Genomic DNA, 22641 nt, shown 5'->3' with positions numbered 1-22641 from the left:
TCAACAACAAATACATAGTCAATCTAACATGAAGTTTCCTCTCAACAAGAATGGATGAGGTTTAGTCACCTCAAATCAGAATTAAATACCCAGAAATATTTTTAAATGATATGTAACAAGGTCTGAGCCTATAACTTTGGCCAGCCATAAAATGGCTTGGTTTCTGGCACAAAAAAAGAAAACCATTTTTAGATGAAGAGCTGGTAAAAAAAAAAAAATTATCTCAGTCATGGAAATTTTGTTAGATAATATTTTTTAATTTAATATTTAAATTCCATTTCCAACCTCCCTTCTCTCTCTGAAGGATGGGAGTAAAGCTGAAAATTCCAAGCTTGTAATCATGGTTTGGTCTTCCTGGCAACCAGCCCGCATCCAAGAGCCCACCAAAAGCCCACCTCATTAGAATAAAATAAACTACTATAGTCCAGGATATTCCAAAGGATTTAGTAGGAACCTTATGTCAGGAACCAGAGTCAAAGACCAAATACTAGAACAAAAAAATAAAAATGTTTTTAGTACTGTTATCACTGAGGAAATTAGAAGGGTTGGAGCTCTATGTCAACAATCGGGGTCAGAGACCAATAGATATATTTTATATTATCTCACAGTCAAATCACAAAATTCACTGCAACCATGCTACATGAATCACAGACCTACTCTACACAATATAGATTTATATACATCTTCATACATCATACATACAATCTAGATTTATATACATCTTCATACCTCAAACAGCTCCCTGTCGGGCCAAGTCCTGTTCTTCGGGTAAAAGTATTTTGAATGAGGGGCACCCGGCTGGCTCAGTAGGTAGAGCATGCAACTCTTGATCTTGGGGTTGTGAGTTCAAGCCCCACACTGAGTGTAGAGATTACTTAAAAATAGAATCTTTAAAAAAATGTATGTTTAACTAAAGGAACCTCTGCCCCAGAAGCTGGTTGGCAGGAATCTAGCCTTTAGTTAAATCTTGTATACTAAAAATGTTGCTACACTACTCATGTTTATTTCAGACATTTTTTCAATTAATCATTTTTCAGTATAGTTAACATTATGGACGTCGGGGGTGTCCCACTAACATCCATTCCACTCCATTGTGCAGCAGTCTGGAAATCAGGATGAGATAGCTCTCACTTCCAAGGACAAAGCTGAAGAATGTGTATCTGATTGGTACATTGATGATTCTCAGAAACCAGTAAGTCTTCTTTACAGTGATAATATAGGTCTAAGGTTAGGAATCCCTTTGATCACAGGAAAGTGGTACAATATCAGAATGAAATTAAGAAGTCTTATTTAATGATTATGAGTAGGGAGCATCTGCCTGCCATCAGATAGATGAGGAAAATTAAGTATACAGCCCCAATGGTTGCTGAAATCTATTACTTAACATGAGGGGAGCCAGTTTAACAATGAAGCCAATCCTATGGATGATGACAGATGAGAAAAAGAGAAAGAAACTGGGCTCATGATGACATCCTTTAAACCAGTCAACCCTAAAGCCTGGAATTTCTATAGCTAAACATGCCAATAAAGTTCAATTATATATGCCAGTATTTTTATTAATACTTACACTAAAAGCATATTAACTGATATTTTAAAACTGTGTTTTCTTTCTTTCCATTGTGCTTATCCCATTTGCCTATTTTGTCTTGCTTAAAGCACCACTTCACATTTTGTTTTTGTTTTTAAGACTTTATTTATTTATTTTTATTTATTTATTTATTTGAGGGGCAGCAGTGGGGGGCGGAGGGGTGACAGCATGAGCATTAGGAACAGAGGGAGAAGGAGAAGGAAAATCCCACAGAGACTCTGCAAGAGCACGGAGCCTGATGCAGGGCTCAATCCTGACCCTGAGATCATGACCTGAGCTGAAATCAAGAGTCGGACACTTAACCAACTGAGTCACCCAGGCACCCCATATTTTGTTTTTAAATTAGGGTTTAAAGAAGAGGCAACACATGAACATAATTCATTCCCCCCAAAGTAGAAGCTGAACACCGTTATTATTTCAATTATTCTGCATTGGCCCTCCCAAAAGCATAAAGCAGATTCCCAGATTAAATCTCTGCCAAATAGTAATACTCTCATTTTACACCCAATTCGAGTAACAGAGGACGTTTATACCAAACTTAACATGCTTAATATGCTAGGCAATGAAGAAACTTTCCAAAAGACCTTAGTAAACACATCTCACAAAGTTTATACACCAGTAGGTTATAGCCTTGGGAGGAAGGATGGCAAGAGTTATAAGACTATTTGAGAAACTCAGTGAAGCTCCTTAGAAAAATGCACATCTCCCTCTGTTTTAACTGCCTCCCTATTTACCTAGTCGGTGAGAAAAGGATTCCTGTTCTAGAGTTACAAGGATGGCCAAACACACAACACTTGATACTGGACAGGTATAAATCAACAGCAGTCACATAACTCACAGCGAGAGGGAGGAAGACTGCCACGCTCATGCAGGGCCAGAGGGATTGCCCTCCAGAACAAAGTGAACCATTAAGGGCTGCGGGAAGCGGGCTTTGCAGTACCAAAAGGTGTCCCCTGGCTCCTGGAAGAGGATGTGATTGGCTTGTTTAAATAATTCTGCAGCTGGCAGGGAAATGAAAGCTGTTATTCACAGATAAGCAGAAACTGCACCTGATCTATTTAATAAGGAGGGTTGTTTAGCTAGGGGATCTTATCCTCAGGAACAGAGTAGGGAAGAGAACTTGTAGTTAGGCCATTCAAGACCCTCCTGATTTTATCAGATATCAAGGAGCATATAATACTGAGATTTAATTTTTGGCATTACAAAACACCCTCCTCTACAGACAGACAGACAGACAGACACACACACACACCCCTCTAGAATCCATATTAATTAAGAACTACTGTTCAGTATGTATATCTGATTGTTGCCTTTTCCCATGCATGCTGTGTCTTACAAAAGAGTAGGCAATGCTAATACTCAGGAGAGAATTTGGTAACTCAATCTCCTACAGATGGTCCTGAATAATACCTAGTAATTTCAAATGTGCTTCAAGATGAATCTGCAAAAATTAATGAACAAATAAATGAGAAGGAAGAGCTCTTGCTTACAGCAGAATGCCAACTAAAAATACAGATGAAATTAGAAAATCTCAACAATCATGATTAAGCAAGAATCAATGAAAGCTAAAACTATTAGGTGAACATTTGATTAAATACAAAATATTGACATAGTTTCAAAGGATCTCCCCACAGATATTTATTAAGTACAAATGCAAAAATAATAACTTTATATTGAAGAAACTTGGCAGACACTAATTTGTTTAAATAATCAAACTTAATATCACTAAGAATGGAATAAATTGACATCATATGCCCCCTAATGTTATACCAAGAATTACTTTTGTGATATTCCTGCCAAAAATGTATACCTGAATCTATTCATAAAGAAACACCAGACAAACCCAGACTGAAATACATTCTATAAATGATTGGCCTGGGGCGCCTGGGTGGCTCAGTTGGTTAAGAGTCTACCTTTGGCTCAGGTCATGATCCTAGGGTCCTAGGATCAAGCAGCAAGTGGGGCTCCCTGCTCAGTGGAGAGTCTGTTTCTCCCTCTCCCTCTGCCCCTTCCCCCTGCTCATGTGTTCTCTCTTCTCTCTCTCCCTCATATAAATAAAATTTTAAAAATAAATAAATAAATAATTGGCCTGTACTCTTTAAGCATGTTAAAATTCTACACAATAGAGAAGCAAAGACTAAAAAATTGTTCCAGAGGCGCTGGGTGGCTCAGTTTAAGCGTCTACCTTCAGCTCAGGTCATGATCCCAGGGTACTGGGATTGAGCCCTATATCAGGGCTTCCCTGATCAGCAGGGAGCCTGCTTCTCCCTCTCACCCTGCCTGCCACTCCCTGGCTTGTGCTCTCTGTCTGTCAAATGAATAAATAAAATATTAAAAAGTAAATAAAATAAAAATAAAAAACTGTTCTAGATTAAAAGAGACTAAAAGGACAACTAAATACAACATAAGCCTTGAATAGTAGGAAAAAATGTTTACTTATCCATTTTTTAAATTCATTTTTGATATGAAGGACATCACTGGGACAAGAGGAGAAAACTGAAGGATCTGTGGGTCAGAGGGTAGTACTGTATCAAAGTTAATTTCCTGTCTGATGGTTGCACTGTTGTACTTTATTATATAGAATCCTGCCCTTGTTTAGGAAATACAGACTGAAGAATTTATAGAGTGATGGAGCATCATGTCAGCAAGTTATTCTCAATTGGTTCAGAAAAATTACACACAAGAATGCAGTAAAATTTGTGGAAGTTCTTTGTACCATTCTTGAATTTTTCTGTAAGTTTGAAACATTCTCAAAATATAACATTAAAAATTTAACTTAAAAGGCACAACAGACTCAGCTGGTTAAGCATCCAACTCTTGATTTTGGCTCAGGTCATGATCTCAGGGTTGTGAGATCGAGACCCAAGCTCAGCGGGAGTCTGCTTGAGATTCTGTCTCCCTCTCCCACTGCCCCCCCCCGCATGGATGTACACGCTAAAATAAATAATTCTTTTTAAAAAAAGGCACAATAAAGTAAGATTTTCTGACAATTAGATTATCAAATATCAAAAAGCATAAGTATATACTCATATACAGATTGAGCATCACAATAAATGATACATGCATTGCTCATACATTGCTGGTGGAAGAATAAACTTCTAACCTCTGCAGAGGGCAATTCATCATTATCCATCAAAATGATAAATGCACACAACTTAAAACCAGTACCCTAACTTCAAGGTATTTATCCTATGGATATATTCTCACATGTATATAATATATAGACATTAATTGTAGCTTTGCTTGTAAAAACAAAAGATCCCAAATAACATAAATATCCTTTAATAAAGCACTGGTTAAGTACATTTGGCATATCCATAATGATGAAATATTAATAGCTGTTTTTTTTAAAGATTTTATTTATTTATTTGACAGAGAGAGAGAGAGCCAGCGAGAGAGGGAACACAAGCAGGAGGAATGGGAGAGGAAGAAGCAGCCTCCCAGCAGCGGAGCCTGATGTGGGGCTCAACCCCAGAATGCCGGGATCACGCCCTGAGCCGAAAGCAGATGCTTAACAACTGAGCCACCCAGGCGCCCCATAATAGCTTTTAAAAACATGAGGTAGTTCAATGGGGCGCCCGAGTGGCTCAATTAAGTAGCAGATGTCTGGCTCTGAACTCAGCAGGGGGTCTGCTTGAGGATACTCTCCCTCTGCCTCTCCCCCTTCCTCGCTAGTGCACACACTCTCTCTCTCCCTAAAATAAATAAATCTTAATATTTTTTAAAGGTTTTATTTATTTATTTGTCAGAGAGAAAGAGAGAGCACAAGCAGGGGGAGCAGCAGGCAGAGGGAGAAGCAGGATCCCTGTTGAGCAAGAAGCCCAATACAGGACTCGATCCCAGGACCCTGGGATCATAACCTGAGCCAAAGACAGACACTTAACCAACTGAGCCACCCAGGCGTCCCATAAAATAAATAAATCTTTAAAAAAAGAAAGCATAAAATAGCTCTAAATGTACTGACAAAAAGATACACTGTTACAGTAAGATATACTGTTAGAGTAAAAAATGCAATGTGTAGAACAGTGCAGCTAGTGAACAATCATTTGTATGGGGAGAATATATACACACAATATGTTTTCAAATGTATAGAACATCTCAAAAAAGATACCCCCAAAACTGATAACTGGTTTGCCTCTGGAGAAGAGAACTAGATGGCTAGGGATCAGGGAAGGGAGTCTTTTTACTATATTCTTCGTGCCTTCTAAATTCCTTACCATGTGATGGATTACTTTTTTTTTTAAGTCATAAGGGACTACATATTATAATTCTATTCATACGAAATATCCAAAACAGGCAAATCCATAGAGACAGAAAGTAGACTGGTGGTTGCCAGAAACTATGTAGCAAGTGGAGAATGGAGAGCTGACTGCTTCATTGGTCCAAGGTTTCCTTTTAGCATGATGAAACTGGAATTAGATAGTGGCAACTGTTGCACAACATTGTAAATATGCTAAATGCCACTGAACTCTACACTTTAAAATAGTTAAAATGGTGAATTTTATGTTATTCATATTTTATCACAATAAAAAAATTAAACACTTATAAACTAAATATATATGAAACCAATAAAATTCAAAATCACATAAATTTAATATGATAGTGATGTCCTACCGAAATTAAACTATTATTCACAACATTAATATGGTATCCACTGATTTGGTGCAGGTTTTTTCCAAGAAACTTCTTCAACAGGACACAACAATGGATCAATTGTTTGACCACCTTCTTTTTTTTTTTAAGATTTTTTTTTTTATTTATTTGAAAGAGAGAGGTAACGAGAGAGCATGAGCAGGGAGGAGAGGGAGAAGCAGACTCTCCACTAAGCAGAGAGCCCAACGTGGGGCTCAATCCCAGGACCCTGAGATCATGACCTAAGCTTCACTGACTGAGCCACCCAGGTGCCCCAACTGTTTGACCATCTTAAGGGAATATATAAAACCTGCATTTGATAGGAGTATACCACTAACACATCCTGTTCACCTCTGTTCTCATTTGAAGGCATGAAAACTTATTACAGTTATAAGGTGGCCATGCAAAAGATCCAGCATATGCTTATATGCATTTATTCATATCAGCTAAAAGAAAACACAAAATTCTAAGCTTCTCCAAGAATTTATAAACCCCTGAGAAGACACCCAACCACTTCTCTAGGACTTCAGACCCAATTGAAAAACACTTATGTAATATCCACACAGGACAGAGATTTTATCACTCCCTTTTTATATTCTTCACTATCTCATTCCTTACAGCCTATAACATACTACTTTTAAAAAACAGTAACAGGGGTGCCTGGCTGGCTCAGTCAGTAGCGTGCAACTCTTGATCTCAGGGTTGTGGATTCAAGCCCCATGTTGGGTGCAGAGATTACTTAAAAAAATAAAATCTTAAAAAACAACAACAAAACCCTCTCTGGTCCTCTGCTCTCTCTCAGGATACTATTCCTTCCCTTCACAACCAAATTTATTTTTATATACTTCATTTACTTATATTTAGTGACTCCATTTGCCTATTTCCACTCATTAGTTATCTACTACAATATGACTTTTGTTCCATTTTTTGAAACTGTTCTCTCAAATATTACCAAACCCTGAAAACTATAATATTCTAGTAGCTTCTCCTTGACCACTTGACTTCTCTGAAGCATTTCAGAGCCAAAGGACTTACCCAAGGGACTTAACTACAAATTTTTCGAGATCCTTTCATTCAATCACAAGATGTTTTTGAATTCATACTATTTGATTTAAAACCTGAACAAGTGAAAGTTCCCACCTTTGTATTCACACTTTAGTCAGGTAAATAAATAAAATATAAAACAGGACAGTGTGGTTGAACAGTTTGAGAGAGAAAGAGAAGGAATCGGAAAGAATGAAACAACTTCTTTCTGTTTCTAAAGAAACTACTGTTAAGAATATTAGGAGGTCTAGGGCTTCCTGTATTAATTTTTGAGGACTGCCATAACAAAATACCAAAACTAGGTGGCTTAAAACAACACAATTTATTCTCTCAAAATCTGGAGACCAGAAGTTCAAAACCAAGGTGCCAGCAAAGCCTTTCTCTTTCTCTGAAGATTCCAGGGGAGAATCCTTCTTTGCCTCTTTCTAGCTTCTGGCAGTTGCCAACAATCCTTGGTGCCCCTGGGCTTGCAGCTGTTATTACTCCAATCTCTGCCTCCATCAACATGTGGCCTTTTCTCCTCATAAGGACACCAACCATTAAATTTAGGCCCCACCCTAACACAGTATGACCTTATCTTAAGTTGATTACAACTGCAAAGACCCTATTTACAAATAAGGTCACATTCACAGGTACCAGCGGTTAGGACTTAAAACACATCTTTTTAGGACACAATTCAACCCTTTAATTTTCCCAAGCCAAGGCAAAGAGTAGAGGCTGTAGACAAGACCCAAAAAAAAAAAAAATTTTTTTTAGAAGATAGAAGAGAGTCCTTTTAGCACAACCTCCAAAAAAGGCATATACCCTGAGCCATTGATGAAGTCATTAGTGGTAGACCTGATATGAAATGTTGGGATCCAGGAGCAACCAGTCAAGAAAGAATTCTTGAGATGTCTTTGGTGCAAAAAGGTGGTTTTATTAGAGCAAAGGGACAGGACCCTGGGCAGAAGGAGCTGCAATTCGGTTGTGAAGAGTGGCTAGTCATATACTTTCAAGTTGGGAGAAGGTTAGGGGTAGTGTAATGTCTAAGGAATTTGGAAGCAAGCCTTCCAGGACCTTGAGGGGCTAGCTATTGTTAGAAAAAGTCATTTATTACTGTCTAGTAAAACCTTAGTCATGAGACCTTCAGATGTACATCAGTGGACCATATGTTTGGAGGATGATTGCTAACATGTATCTTGGGAGGGGGATAAAGGAAGATAAAGGAAGTTTCCAACGGGATTTTTTTTTTTTTATTTATTTATTTGGGAGAGACAGAGAGAGAGAGCACGAGAGGGGGGTCAGAGGGAGAAGCAAACTCTCTACTGAGCAGGGAGCCCGATGCAGGACTCAATCCTGCGACTCCAACTCCGGGATCATGACCAGAGCCGAAGGCAGTCGCTTAACCAACTAAGTCATTCAGGTGCCCCCAAAGGGATTTTAATATGTTAAAGACTTACAGGATCCTGGATGTCAGGCTAATGTCAAGCTAAGGTTGCCTTGTGCCCTTAGCAAAGTATTAACGTTGACCTTCCTTGAGGAAGGTCACTCTGCCTGTTCCAAATACTTGTCAATGGGCTGTAAGAAAGTTTAATTTTTTTTTTCTTCTGCCTTTGTTCTCCACATCAGACCTACACTTTCATTCTCACACAAGGACTATTATCTGCAAAGGTACAGAGTTATAAAGAGACCCAAAGTGCCCAGTGAAGTTCAGTGGAGTGAAAATATACTCATTAGGGCACTTTCAGTTGAGGAAGAAACCAAATTTACACCAGCTTATGCAAAAATAATATTACTGATGAAGTGGATATTAAATATTATGTATTATTAAGGAATTTTAAGAAATACATGCCGAAGTATTTAGGGATGATATGGCATAACATCTGCAACTTATTTTCAAATGATCCAGAAAAAAAATGGACATATGGGGGGGAAGGAGGAAGGCAAAAGGTTAACAACTGTAGTATTTAGGATGATAATTAGGTTATTCTTTCAATTTCTCTACATGTAGGAAATTCTTCAAAATGAAAAGACGATGGGGGGAAATGAGAACATATTTTAACTGGGACAAACAGGCTTGGACCCCACTTCAAGGTAGATTAGATTAGGATTAAAAAGATGTGAAAAAGTGAATTATACTACATGGATCTCTCATCTCCACGCTTTTCTCCATAAAACATCCCTCTCCAGTAATCCACCATAAAAACCAAGATGTTTCTCACAATGTTCTTTTCCCCAATTAACCTCTCTCTGAATGAGAGGCAAGAGGGTGTCAGGAGGTTGGCAAAGGCTCTCCAGTCCAGTAAATGTACTAAATCAGAGAAGGGATTAAGGGATTAAAGGCTGAGTAAATTAACTCCCTCTTCCATTTATCTTAACTCTTAACTCCCTTCTCATATTTAGCAGGTTAAAGAGTGAAAAACTATAGTAGAACAAAAATAAAGCAGCAAATCAGTAACACGGATGTATTACAGTCTAAATATCATTCTCTAGTGAAGAGATTAGCTACTATAATAGAAGAAGGAAGAGGCATAGATGGATCATTATCTGCCATAGGCTTAGCAAGAGAGAAGAAAACCTGGGAAAACAGGATATTCACTTAAAGATGGAAGAAAAATAAGAGGATGGGGACAAGGAAGAAAGAAATAAGAAGAGAGCAAATCAATGAGACAGTGAAGCAGCTAGACATACCCAAAGCTGTCTTTAGGGATCTCAGATCCCTACATCCAGTTCCAAAAGTGCTTCTCAACTTTGTCCTGACACCAGTCACAGCTTTCAAAAAATTATAAAGAACACATAAATGAAACTAAGAATCCTAGTCAGTTGGGAAAACACAGAATTCCTTTCTCCCCCAACAAGAAATGAACCCATTCATAGGTAAAATTTATCAATCCTCACAAACCTCAAGAACTTCCTTCAAAAGGTTAAGTGCTTAAGGAATCTTACTGATTTGCACTGGTATCTTAAGGATGACAATTACTCTTCTACAGACCAGCAGATGGTGCTCTCTTCCTGAATCTGTTTATTCAACCAAAAAATGAATGTCATTTGGAAAAATGTAGTCTTAGGTTGTCTTTCAGAAGGCCAAATAAACACCAGTTAACTACCCTATTTATTGTTTTAATTACTTCTAAAATATTAATCTCTGACAGATAAAAAAACATAATCAGTATTTTAACTCAATTCAACAATGCAGGGAGGGAGCATCTGTAAGTCCTTGGTTCTCCTTCAGTTATGTACCCTTATAATACAAATCTAACTGATTTGAAGGTACTCCATGAACTACTATTAATTTCAATTTTACTCATTTTCAAGTTCACATCTCCAACTTAGTACTGTTAACATGTTCTTAATTTTTTTTTTTTTTAAATAGGCTCTATGCCCAATGTAGGGCTTGAACTCATGACCCTGAGTTTAAGAGTCATAGGGTCTACTGACTGAGCCAGCAAGGTGCCCTATCATGGTTTTTATAATTTTTTTAAATCAAATCTTTAAACAGAATTTATTTTGGTACTTAAGGAACAGACCATACTTGACCAACAAGTTCACAATAAAGTCTTAGAAACCTACTATAAAGTATAAGATTTGAATTACGTGGCTATTAATCCAATCACTAAAGAAATTATGACCAAAAAAATCTGCATTGTCAACAATCTAGGGGTGTTACAACACTTTTCAAATATATCATTCATTCTTGAAACACTCAATTTAAATTATACTGTACTACAACTGGTCAAGTGTAAACCTAATCAATAAAAAGCAGTCTTACCTGTATGAGGTGGATCTAATGTTGCCATTACAGATGCTTTAGAACAGTGTTTTCCACTATAATTATGCCCATGATTAACTTCTCTAGCATTTCCCTCAGTAGGCAGATTTAAACTGCATATTCTGGGGTTATTTTGTAACTGGAGAAAGGTATTCTTACTTGCAACAACCTAAAAAAAGGAAATATGTATTTAATGAAGAAATTAAATCTAATTTCCCATATTTTTACATAACAGATTCCTAATTTAAAATATAAACTATCAGTTTCTCTATATCTTAATAGGGAATAGATATTTTAAAATAAATTTAAAATCCAATTTTTACTATTAAACTAGTTTTAATTATGTTATAAAAGCTGAAAGACACAACAGAATGAAAATCGTTTATAATTATAGTGTATGTTAAACAACATATCAGAAGAGTTTTTAAACATGTTGTAACATGCCATTCTCAGAGTCATGCCCTTTTTTGCCAAGTTTCTCAATATTAAAATCAATACTTAAATATTCTCCATTTTTTATGTGGGATAGTGATACTGTCACTGTGTTGTTTAGAGACAAATATTAAACTGTTCACAAATGAAAAGCTATTCCAGGGACTGGCATCAAAATAATGAGTATGTTGTACCAAAAATTATGAGATACTTAGGAATAAACCTAACCAAGGAGGTGAAAGACCTGTACTCTGAAAACTATAAAACAATGGTGAAAGAAGATGAAGACGACACAAAGAAACGGAAAGATGGATTGGAAAAACAAATATTGTTAAAATGTCTATACTACCCAAAACAATCTACACATTTAATGCAATCCCTATAAAAAAACTGACAGCATTTTTCACAGAACTTGAACACTAAAATTTGTATGGAACTATAAAAGATACCAAATAGTCAAAGCAATCTTGAAAAAGAAAAGCAAAGCTGGCATCACGATTCCAGACTTCAAGTTATATTACAAAGCTGTAGTAATCAAAACAGTATGGTACCGGCACAAAAACAGACACATAGATCAATGGAACAGAATAGAAAATCCAGACATAAACCCAGAACTATATGGTCAATTAATCTTCAAAAAAGCAAGAAGGACTATCCAATGGGAAAAAGACAGTCTCTTCAACAAACGATGCTGGGAAAACTGGACAGCAACATGCAGAAGATGAAACTGGACCACTTTCTTACACCATACACAAAAATAAATTCAAAATGGAGGGGCTCCTGAATGGCTCAGTCAGTTAAGTATCTGATTCTTGATTTCAGCTCAGGTCATGATCTCAGAGTTGTGAGACTGAGCCACCCATTGGGCTCCATGATGGGCATGGAGCCTGCTTAAGATTCTCTCTACAACTCCCCTTCTCCCCTCAAAAAAGGATTAAAGACCTAAATGTGAGACCTGAAACCATAAAAATCCTAGAAGATAGCACAGGCAGTAATTTCTCTGACACTGGTCATAGGAACCTTTTTCTAGATAGGTCCCCTGAGGCAAGGGAAACAGAAACAAAAATAAATTGGAACTAAATTAAAATAAGAAGCTTCTCCACAGCAAAGGAAACAACCAACAGAACTAAAAGGCAACCTATGGAATGAGAGAAGATATTTGCAAATGACATATCCAATAAAGGGTTAGTATCCAAAATATATTAAAAAACTTATACAATACCCCAAAAACAAATATTCCAATTAAAAAATGGGCAAAAGGCATGAACAGACACTTCTCCAAGGAAGACATACAGATGGCCAACAGACATGAAAAGATGCTCATCATCATTCATCATCAGGGAAATGCAAAACAAAATTACAATGAGCTATCACCTCACAACTGTCAGAATGGCTAAAATCAACAACATAGGAAACAACAGATGTTGGTAAGGATGTGAAGAAAAAGGAACCCTCTTGTATTATTGGTGGGAATGCAAATTAGTGCAGCCACTGGAAAACAGTATGGAGGTTCCTCGAAAAGTTAAAAATAGGGGCACCTGGGCAGCTCAGTCGGTTAAGTGGCTGCCTTCAGCTTAGGTCATGATCCTGGGGTCCTGAGACTGAGCCCAACATTGGGCTCCACACTCAGTAAGGATTCTGCTTCTCCTTCGCTTTCTGCCCCTCCCCCCACTTGTGTTCACACACGCACACACATTTCTCTCTCTAATAAAATTTTAAATTTAAAAAAAAAGTTAAAAATAGAACTACCTTGTGATCCAGTAATTGCACTACTAGGTATTTAACCAAAGAATACAAAAAAACTAATTCAAAGGGATACATGCACCCCCCATGCTTATAGCAGCATTATTTACAATATCCAAGATATGGAAGCAGCCCAAGTGTCCATCAACTGATGAATGGATAAAGAAGATGTGGTATATGTATACAATGGATTATTCAGCCATGAAAAAGAATGAAATCTTGCCATTTGCAACGACATGGATGGAGAAGAGAGTATAAAGCTAAGTGAAATAAGTTAATCTGAGAAAGACAAATACCATATGATTTCACTCATATGTGGAATTTAAGAAACAAAACGAATGAGCGAAGGAGAATAAAAAGAGCAAGAGACAAACCAAGAAACAGACCCTTAACTACAGAGAACAAACTGTTACCAGAGGGGGGGTATAGAAGGATGGGTGAAATAGATAATGGTGATTAAGGAGTATACGTGTCATGATGAGCACTAAGTGATTAAAATAAAAACTTAAGGGGCACCTGGCTGGCTCATTCAGCAAAGCACGTGACTCTTAATCTCAGGGTTGTAAATTTGAGCCCCATGTTGGGTGTAGAGATTACTTAAAACTAAAATCTTTCAAAATAAAATAAAAACTTTAAAAAAAATGAGTAGGGAAGAACTGGGGAAGGAGTTGAACAGGTAAAAATGAAATAAGATTGGTCATGAATTGATGACTGTTGAAGCTAAATAATGGTACGTAAGGGTTTTTTTTAAAATATATATTCTAAAAATATATATAAATAAATAAAATATATATTCTATTTTCTCTATTTTTGTACATGTATTAGTTTTCCATTGCTGCTGTGACAAATTACCACAAATTTAAGGCAATGCAAAGTTCTGTAATTCTGTATGTTAGAACTCTGACTCGGGTCTTACTGGGCTAAAATCAAGGTGGTCAGTAGGGATGCACCCCTTTCTGAAGCTCTGGGGAGAATACATTTCCTTATCTTTACAAATTTCTAAGTCACCCACATTTCTTGGCTTGTGGTCCCCTTCCTCCATCCTCAAAGACAGCTACTCTGCATCTCTCTGACCCTGCTTCCATAACAACATCTAACACTCTCTTCTGTCTCCCTCTTCCACTTTTACGAACCTTTGTCATTATATTGGGAACACCCAGGTAAGCCAGGATAACCTCCCAATCTCAAGGTCTTTAACATTGATCACTTAGTCCAAGTTCCTTTTGCCACATAAAGTAACATATTCACAGGTTCCAAGGATTAAAACATGGATGTTTTTCGAGGTCCATTTTTCTGCCTACCAGAGTATATGTTTAAATTTGTTTAAAGATTTATTTGAAAGAGAGAGAAAGAGCATGCATGTGAATGGGGAGACAGGGAGAGAGAGCATCCCAAGCAGACTCCCCATTGAGCAGGAAGACCAATGCAGGCTTGACCCCACAACCCTGAGATCATGACCTGAGCCAAAATCAAGAGTTGGTCTTTCAACCACTGAGCCACCCTGACACCCCTGAATCTTTTTAAATATGATTCACAATAATAGACATAGTTGTCATATCCCTATAAATATTTATTAAAATAAATTTCAGAGGCATTCAAAAAACCTATCTTGTAAGATTTTGAAGTAAGTCATAACAATAAACTAATGAAGGCCATAAGTTTATTTTTACATAATTTCAAACTTAAAGAAACATTACAGAAATAATACAAGGAAATCCCAGATAGCATTTACCCAGATTTACCATTTGTTTACATTTTGCTCCATTTGTTTTCCCTTCTTCCCTCTCCCTCTCTTTCTGTATATGTGTCTGTCTATGTATATTAATATCTGAGATTAAGCTGGAGACATTGTGCTCCTTTACCTCTAAATATTTCAAGATGTGTTTCCAAAGAGCAATGACATTCTTTCACAATCACAGTAAAATTATAAAAATCAAGATTTATTACTGGTATATTATCTAACCCACAGTCCATATTCAAATTCAGTCACTTTTCCCAATAATGTCTTTTGTAGATTTTTCCCTGAGCCAGGATCCAATCCCAGATCATATATTACACTTAGTAAGCATATTTCTGTAGTCTCTAATCTAGAATTCCTTAACCTTTACTTGTCTTTTGGGACTTTGACTATTTTAAAGAGTACAAGCCAATTATTTCGTAGATTGTCCCAATATAGACTGTCTGATGTTTCCTTATAATTAGCTTCGGGTTATGAGATTTGGACAGAAATACTAGAGTTCATCATTATCAAGAAGCACATAGTATCCATTTGTCCCATTACTGTAAGTATATACTTGATAAAGGTGGTATCTGCTAGGTCTCCCTGCAAAGTTAGTATTTTCCCCTTTGTAATTTTTAAAAGTATATTGTGAGGAGATGCTTGAGTGTATTCAAATACCCTGGGGGTGCCTGGGTGACTCAGTTAAGTGCCTGACTCTTGATCTCAGCTCAGGTCTTGATCTCAGAGTTGTGAGTTCAAGCCCCATGTTGGGCTCCACCCTGGGCGTGGAGCCTATTTTTAAAAAATTAATTAATAGATTAAGATATATATATATACACACATAAATACATATACATATATATACATCCTATTTCCTTTAACATTCACCCACTAGTTTTGGTATCTATTGAATTTTTTTTATAGACAACACCAATACCTGTCTAATGCCAACAACTGCTACAGAAAGCAAGACAGGTGAGCAAGAACATAAAGTGGTTCTACCCAACGTCCACACATCTAGGAGGTAGTGACATTTATGGTTCTCCACACTTCAAACTTCCTTCTAGAATTCATACTGACCAGTCCCTTAGATTGTTGTAAGAATTACACAGATTCTGTCCTATGGATTGAGAACCATTATGCAAACTCTTTGTTACAGAGCACACTAATAGTAAATGTCTTAATTCCATTTTAAAATCCTAGCATACTGTAGGTGGTTAAGTGTTCCCGTGTAATAAATATACAACTTAAAAGCCCTCCTTTATCCCCAGAAATCATTCATAAGCAAATATTATTGTGTGCTAACAAGCTCCTTTAATTGGAGTACCAAAAGCAGTTTTCTCTTCAGCCCTGGCTTAAGACAGATATGCCTAAACTTCTTTTTAATTGAGGTTTAATTGACACAAAACATTAGTTTCAAGTGTACAACAGTAATGATTCAGTATTTGTATATATTGCAAACTGAGCACCACAATAAGTCTAGTTAAATCCATCACCACACATAGTTACAAAATTTTTTTCTTGTGATGAGAACTTTTAAGATCTACTTCTTAGCAACTTATGGCACTCACTGATATTTTCTAACACCATCACTTATATTATTATGATTTAGCATTCCAATTTAAGAAAGAGCTTACTCTTTTCCCCACATATTTCACTTATATTAGTATAGATTCAGACCCCTATATAATTCAATGAATTACTACCAGTTAGCATATTTATTTTGACACTCGATTTGTTCCAGATTTTGTATATATCAGACCAAACAAATAAAAACCCCTGAAGTTACCAAAACAATACTATTTTCATCTAAGATGATGAGAAATAATTTAAGAGCAAAAATTTAGGAATGGAATAGATTAAGGAGAAGATAGAGTGAACTACTAAGGTTTCTCACGTTGCCTTGCTTAAAATAGCTGTAAAATTTCAAAAATGCCTACTTCAAAAATGCCTACTTTTTAAAAGTAACTATTCAGTTTCCTGATAGAATTAAAAGAAGAAAAGAGTAAATCAATGGTTTTGGTCTCAAACTAGTCCTTAGAATCTACATCAAAAAATTAACCTTAAGAAAAGGGTGTCAAAATGATTAATGGGTAAAGAGTCTTTTTAACATCCTGGAACAATAAGGTATCCATGTACAAAAGAATGAAATTGGACCCCTACCTCACACCACACGTAAAAATGAACTCAAAAATGGGACACAGACTGAAATGTAAGAACTAAAACTACAAAGACACACTGAGTGATCATTTCACAATATCTACAAATCTCAAACCATTATGTCATACACCTGAACATAATGCTGTATGTCAATCACAGCCGAATAAAAAACAAATTAGTTTTTTTTTTAAGATTTTATTTTTAAGTAATCTCTACACCCAACATTGGGCTCAAACTCATGACCCTGAGATCAAGAATCACATGCTCTAAAGACTGAGCCAGCCAGACACCCCAAAAAACAAATCAGTTTAAAAAAATAAAATAAAATAAAATAAAATAAAATAAAATAAAATAAAATAAAATAAAATAAAATAAAATACAGGTGTGCTCAGGTGGCTCAGTTGGTTAAACACCTGACTCTTGGTTTCAGCTCAGGTCATGATCTCAGGGTCATGAGATTGAGTCCCATGTTTGGGAGTGGAGCCTGCTTAAGACTCTCTCTCCCCTCTGCCCCCACCCTCCCTCTCTAAAAAATAAGTTAATTAACAAAATAAAATACAGGAGTAACTCTTCATAACCTTCTTAGATATAATACCAAAATCATAAGTACCAACACCAAAAAAACCAGAAAAATCAGACTTAAGCAAATTTAAAACTTCTGTGGTGCAAAAGATAATATCAAGAAAGTGAATAACCAACAGAATGGGAGAAAATATTTGCAAATAATGTATCTGATAAGGGACCCGTATCTAGAGTATATTTTTTTAAATAACACTCTTGGGGTGCCTGGTTGGCTCAGTTAATGGAGCATGGGACTCATGATCTCAGGGTTGTGAATTCAAGCCCCATGTTAGGTGTAGGGATTAATAAAAAATAAAAATTAAATTAAATTAGAATTAAATTTTTAAAAAATCTTTTTAAAAAAAAACCCTCTTACAACTCTATAACAAAAAGCAAATAATACAATTTTACAAAGGTCAAAGGATCTGGGGGCACCTGGGTGGCTCAATCAATTAAACATCCAACTCTTGGTTTCGGCTCAGGTCATGATCTCAGGGTGCTGGGATTGAGCTTCACATTGGACTCTGTGCTCAGCATGGACTCTGCTGGAAAGTCTCTCTCTCTCTCTCTCTCTGCCGCCCCCCAAAAGTAAATAAATAAATCTTTAAAAACACACACACACAAAGGTCAAAGGATCTGAATAATCCAAAGAAAATATACAAATGGCCAAAAAGCACATGTAAAGATGCTCAACAACATTAGCCACCAGTGACGCACAAATCAAAACTGCAAACGAGATACTACTTCACCCACTAGTATGGCTACAATCAAAAAGATAATAATAAGTGTTGACAAGGATGTGGAGAAAATTAAATACATTAATTATTACATTAATTAATTAATTAATACATTAAATGATGGTGGGAACGAAAATTCTGCAGCCCCTTGGAAGAGTCTGGCAGTTCATTAATGAAAGGTTAAACACAGAGTTGATCCAGCAATTCAACACCTAGGAATGTACCCAAGAGAAATGAAAACACATGTCTATGCAAAAACTTCTACACAAATGTTCAGAAGCATTATTAATAACTCATAATTTGAAAAGGGGAAACAATCCAAATGCCTGTCAACTGATGGATAAATAAAATGTGGTATATTAATACAATATTATACAGTAGGGTAGGCAGAATAATGCTTCCCAAAGATGCCTATACTCCCCAGATCTATAAATATGTTACAAGGAAAAAGAATTTTGTAGATGTAATTAAGATGTACTTAAAGTAATCTCTCCTGAAATGGAGAGACTGTCCTGGCTTACCCAGGTCAGCGCAATCTAATCAAATGATCCCAGTTTGAGAGAACCAGAGACATAGTAACATGAGAACTGAAACTGTCATTGCTGGCTTTGAAAATTAAAGGGCAAAAAAAAATGCAGGTGGCCTATCAAACCTAGAAAAGACAAAGGAAACAGATTCTCCCCTAAAACCTCCAGAAATGAATGCAGCTCTGCCAACACCTTTTGCAAATATCTTCTCCCATTCCATAGGCTGCTTTTTAGTTTCATTCATTATTTCATTTGCTGTGCAGAAACTTTTCATCTTGATGAAGTCCCAATAGTTCATTTTTGCTTTTATTTCCCTTGCCTCTGGAGCTGTGTACAGTAAGAAGTTGCTATGTCAGAAGTCAAAGAGGTTGCTGCCCGTGTTCTCCTCTAGGATTTTGATGGATTCCTGTCTCACATTTAAGTCTTGCATCCATTTTGAATTTATTTTTGTATATGATATAAGAATGTGGTCCAGTTTCACTCTTTTGCATGTTGCTGTTCAGTTTTCCCAATACCATTTGTAAAAGAAACTTTTTCCCAATGGATATTCTTTCCTGTTTTGTTGAAGATTAGCTGACCACAGAGTTGTGGGTCCATTTCCAGGTTCTCTATTCTGTTCCATTGACCTATGTGTCTGTTTTGGTGCCAGTACCAAATTGTCTTGATGATTACAGCTTTGTAATACAGCTTGAAGTCCAGAATTTGATGCCTCCAACTTTGGTTTTCTTTCTCAACATTATTTTGGCTATTCAGGGTCTTTTCTAGTTTCATACAAATTTTAGAACTGTTTGTTCTAACTCTGAAAAATGCTGGTGTTACTTTGATAGCAATTGCACTGAATGCGTAGGTAGAATAGACATTTTCACAATATTTGTTCTTCCAATCCATAAGCATGGAATATTTTTCCATTTCTTTGTGTCTTCAATTTCTTTCAAAAGTGTTCTATAGTTTTCAGAGTAGAGATCTTTTACCTCTTTGATTAGGTTTATTCCTAGGTATCTTACAGTTTTTGGTGCAAATGTAAATGGGATCAATTCCTTGATTTCTCTTTCTGCTATTTCATTATTGGAGTATAGAAATGCAACAGATTTCTGTACATTGACTTTATATCCTGCAACTTTGCTGAATTCATGTATCAGTTCTAGCAATATTTCAAGGAGCCTCTCAGATTTTCTAAACCAACACCTTGATCTTAGCCCAGAAAGACCTGTTTTGGACTTCTGACCTACAGAATTATAATAGATTTGTGTTCTTTTAAGCCACTAAACTTGTGGTAACTTGTTATAGCAGCAATAGAAAACTAATAAATTTGGCAATAAAAAGAAATAAATTATTGATACACGCTAAAACATGGGTGAGCCTTGAGTACATTATGCTAACTGGAAAAAGCCAGTCACAAAAAGCTACAAGTATGATGAATGTATGATTCTATTTATATGAAATGTCCCTAAAAGGCAAATCTAAAGAGACAGAAAAAAGATTAGAGGTTGCAAAGCGCTGAGAGATTTGGAGAAAAATGGAGAACAACTAGTAATATATATGAGATTTCTTTCTGGAGTGATGAAAATGTTCTAAAATGGATCTTGGTGATCGTTGTAAAACTGTGAATATAATAAAGACCAATGAATTGTATGGTATGTGAATTTTATCTAATTAAAGCTGCTTTTAAAAAAAGAAACCTTGGGACGCCTGGGTGGCTCGGTCAGTTAAGTTATCTGCCTTCGGCTCAGGTCCTAGGGTCCTGGGATCCCAGGGTCCTAGGATCAATCTACTTGCTCATCGGGGAGCCTGCTTGTCCCTCTGCCTGCAGCTCCCCCTGCTTGTGTGCACGTGTACACTCTATCTCTCTCTGACAAATAAATAAATAAAATCTTTAAAAATAAATAAATAAATAAATAAGGGGCGCCTGGGCGGCTCACTCAGTTAGGCATCTGCCTTCAGCTCAGGTCATGATCCCAGGGTCCTGGGATCAAGTCCCACATCGGGCTCCCTCTCCCTCTGTCTTTCTCCCCCTCCCCCCAGACTTGTTCTTGCTCTCTCTCTCAAATAAATAAAATCTTAAAAAAAAAATAGTAAAAAATAAAATAAAATAATTAAAAAATAAACCTTATTACAAAACAGAAACCTGTGTTTTCTTCTTACACTGTGGCCAGAATTCTAAAGAAATGTAGGATAAAACAAACACATGCAGACCAAAAAAAGCAGAGTTAAAAAGTAGTAGACCTTTTTGGGGCGCCTGGGTGGCATAGCGGTTAAGCGCCTGCCTTCGGCTCAGGGTGTGATCCCGGCGTTATGGGATCGAGCCCCACATCAGGCTCCTCCGCTATGAGCCTGCTTCTTCCTCTCCCACTCCCCCTGCTTGTGTTCCCTCTCTAGCTGGCTGTCTCTATCTCTGTCAAATAAATAAATAAAATCTTTAAAAAAAAAAAAAGTAGTAGACCTTTTTAACAACAAAAAGACAATCAATTAAAACAATTCATTAAAAACCAGGCAAAGAACTTGATTAGATATTTCTCCAAAGAAGATATACAAGTAGCCAATAAGCACATGAAAGGATGCTCAGCATCACTATTCATAAGAGAAATGCAAATCAAAACCACAATGAAAAACCACTCATACCTACTAGGATGTCTACAATCAAAACAAAACAAAATAGAAAATAACAAGTGTTGCTGAGGACATGGAGAAGCTGGAACCCTCACACATTGCTGGTGGGAATGTAAAATAGTGCAGCAGCAGTTGTCGAAAACATTTTGGTAGTTCCTCAAAAAGTTAAACGCAGAATTACCATGACCCAGCAATTCCAATCCTAGAAAAATGAACACAGGAGCTCAAATAGAAACTTGCATGCCTATGCTCATAGAAGCATTATTCACAATGGCCAAATAGTGAGAACAACCCAATTATCCATCAAAAAATGAATGGATAAACAAAATGTGGTGTATACATATAAATGAATGTTATTCAACCACACAAAGTCATGAATGCTACAACATGCTACAACACAGATGAATCTTCAAAATATTATGCTAAGTGAAATAAACCAGAAACAAAAGGGCAAATATTTTATGATTCAACTTATATGAGGTAAACAGAAGTCAAATTTATGAAGAAAGAAAGTCCAGTAGTAGTTACAAGAGGGTGGGTGAAGGAAGGAATAGGGAATTACTGTTAAATGGTGGTTATAGAGTCTGGCTGAGGGTAATGAAAAAGTTTCCAACTGAAAACAGTGGTGATCATTGCACAACAGTGTAAGCATAATTAATGCCACTTATTTTGGAAACTTAAAAATGGTAAAATAACAAATTTTATGTTATATATATTTTACCACAATAAAAAAAGGGAAAAAGGGATAATTGGGTTATTTTCGCTATTTGACCATTGTGACTACACTTAATATCATAAGCATGACATACTGTATGTAATTGTCAGATCACTATGTTGTACACCAGAAATATAATACTGTATGTCAACTACAACAACCAAAAAGGAGAGGGGAAAAAGAATTTGTAGACTTTAATCCCCATACCATGAATGGATCAGAAAACTGCAGAGCAGCAGGAAATGTGGATTGCCCATTTTATATACCTTCTATATACCTTTACATACCATCTATATAAATAAGAACTTTGGTCTTAGACATAAAACAAAAACAATCCTTTTTAGTAGTAAAAAACAAGGCTGCTTTAGGGGCACCACGCTAGCTCAGTTGGTAGAGCATGCGATTCTTCATCTCGAGTTCATGAATT

The 22641-nt window shown here is 36.5% G+C and overlaps 1 protein-coding gene across 8 annotated transcripts in view; it reads right to left on the bottom strand.

Moving 5' to 3' along the window:
* The window catches only part of RAD54B (RAD54 homolog B), a 95288-nt gene that overhangs the window by 60605 nt on the left and 12042 nt on the right, over window positions 1-22641 (bottom strand). For 5 of the 8 annotated variants that reach the window (XM_045805948.2, XM_045805947.2, XM_045805950.2 and 2 more), the window contains exons 3-4: window positions 11013-11181; window positions 9935-10015 (exon numbers count right to left, since the gene is read on the bottom strand). In XM_045805948.2, coding sequence (XP_045661904.1) covers window positions 9935-10015; window positions 11013-11181 — 250 coding nt within the window. Of the gene's footprint in view, window positions 1-9934; window positions 10016-11012; window positions 11182-21511; window positions 21702-22641 lie in introns of all 8 variants that reach the window. The other 3 variants (XM_045805949.2, XM_087864725.1, XM_087864724.1) reach the window with 2 other exon arrangements.

This window comes from Ursus americanus, chromosome 9 (genome assembly GCF_024610735.1).
Source record: "Ursus americanus isolate L20-20 chromosome 9, mUrsAme1.1.p, whole genome shotgun sequence".
Classification (NCBI taxonomy): Eukaryota; Metazoa; Chordata; class Mammalia; order Carnivora; family Ursidae; genus Ursus; species Ursus americanus.
The sequence above is the reverse complement of the archived record's forward strand: the minus strand, read 5'-3'. Positions and strand labels throughout refer to the sequence as shown.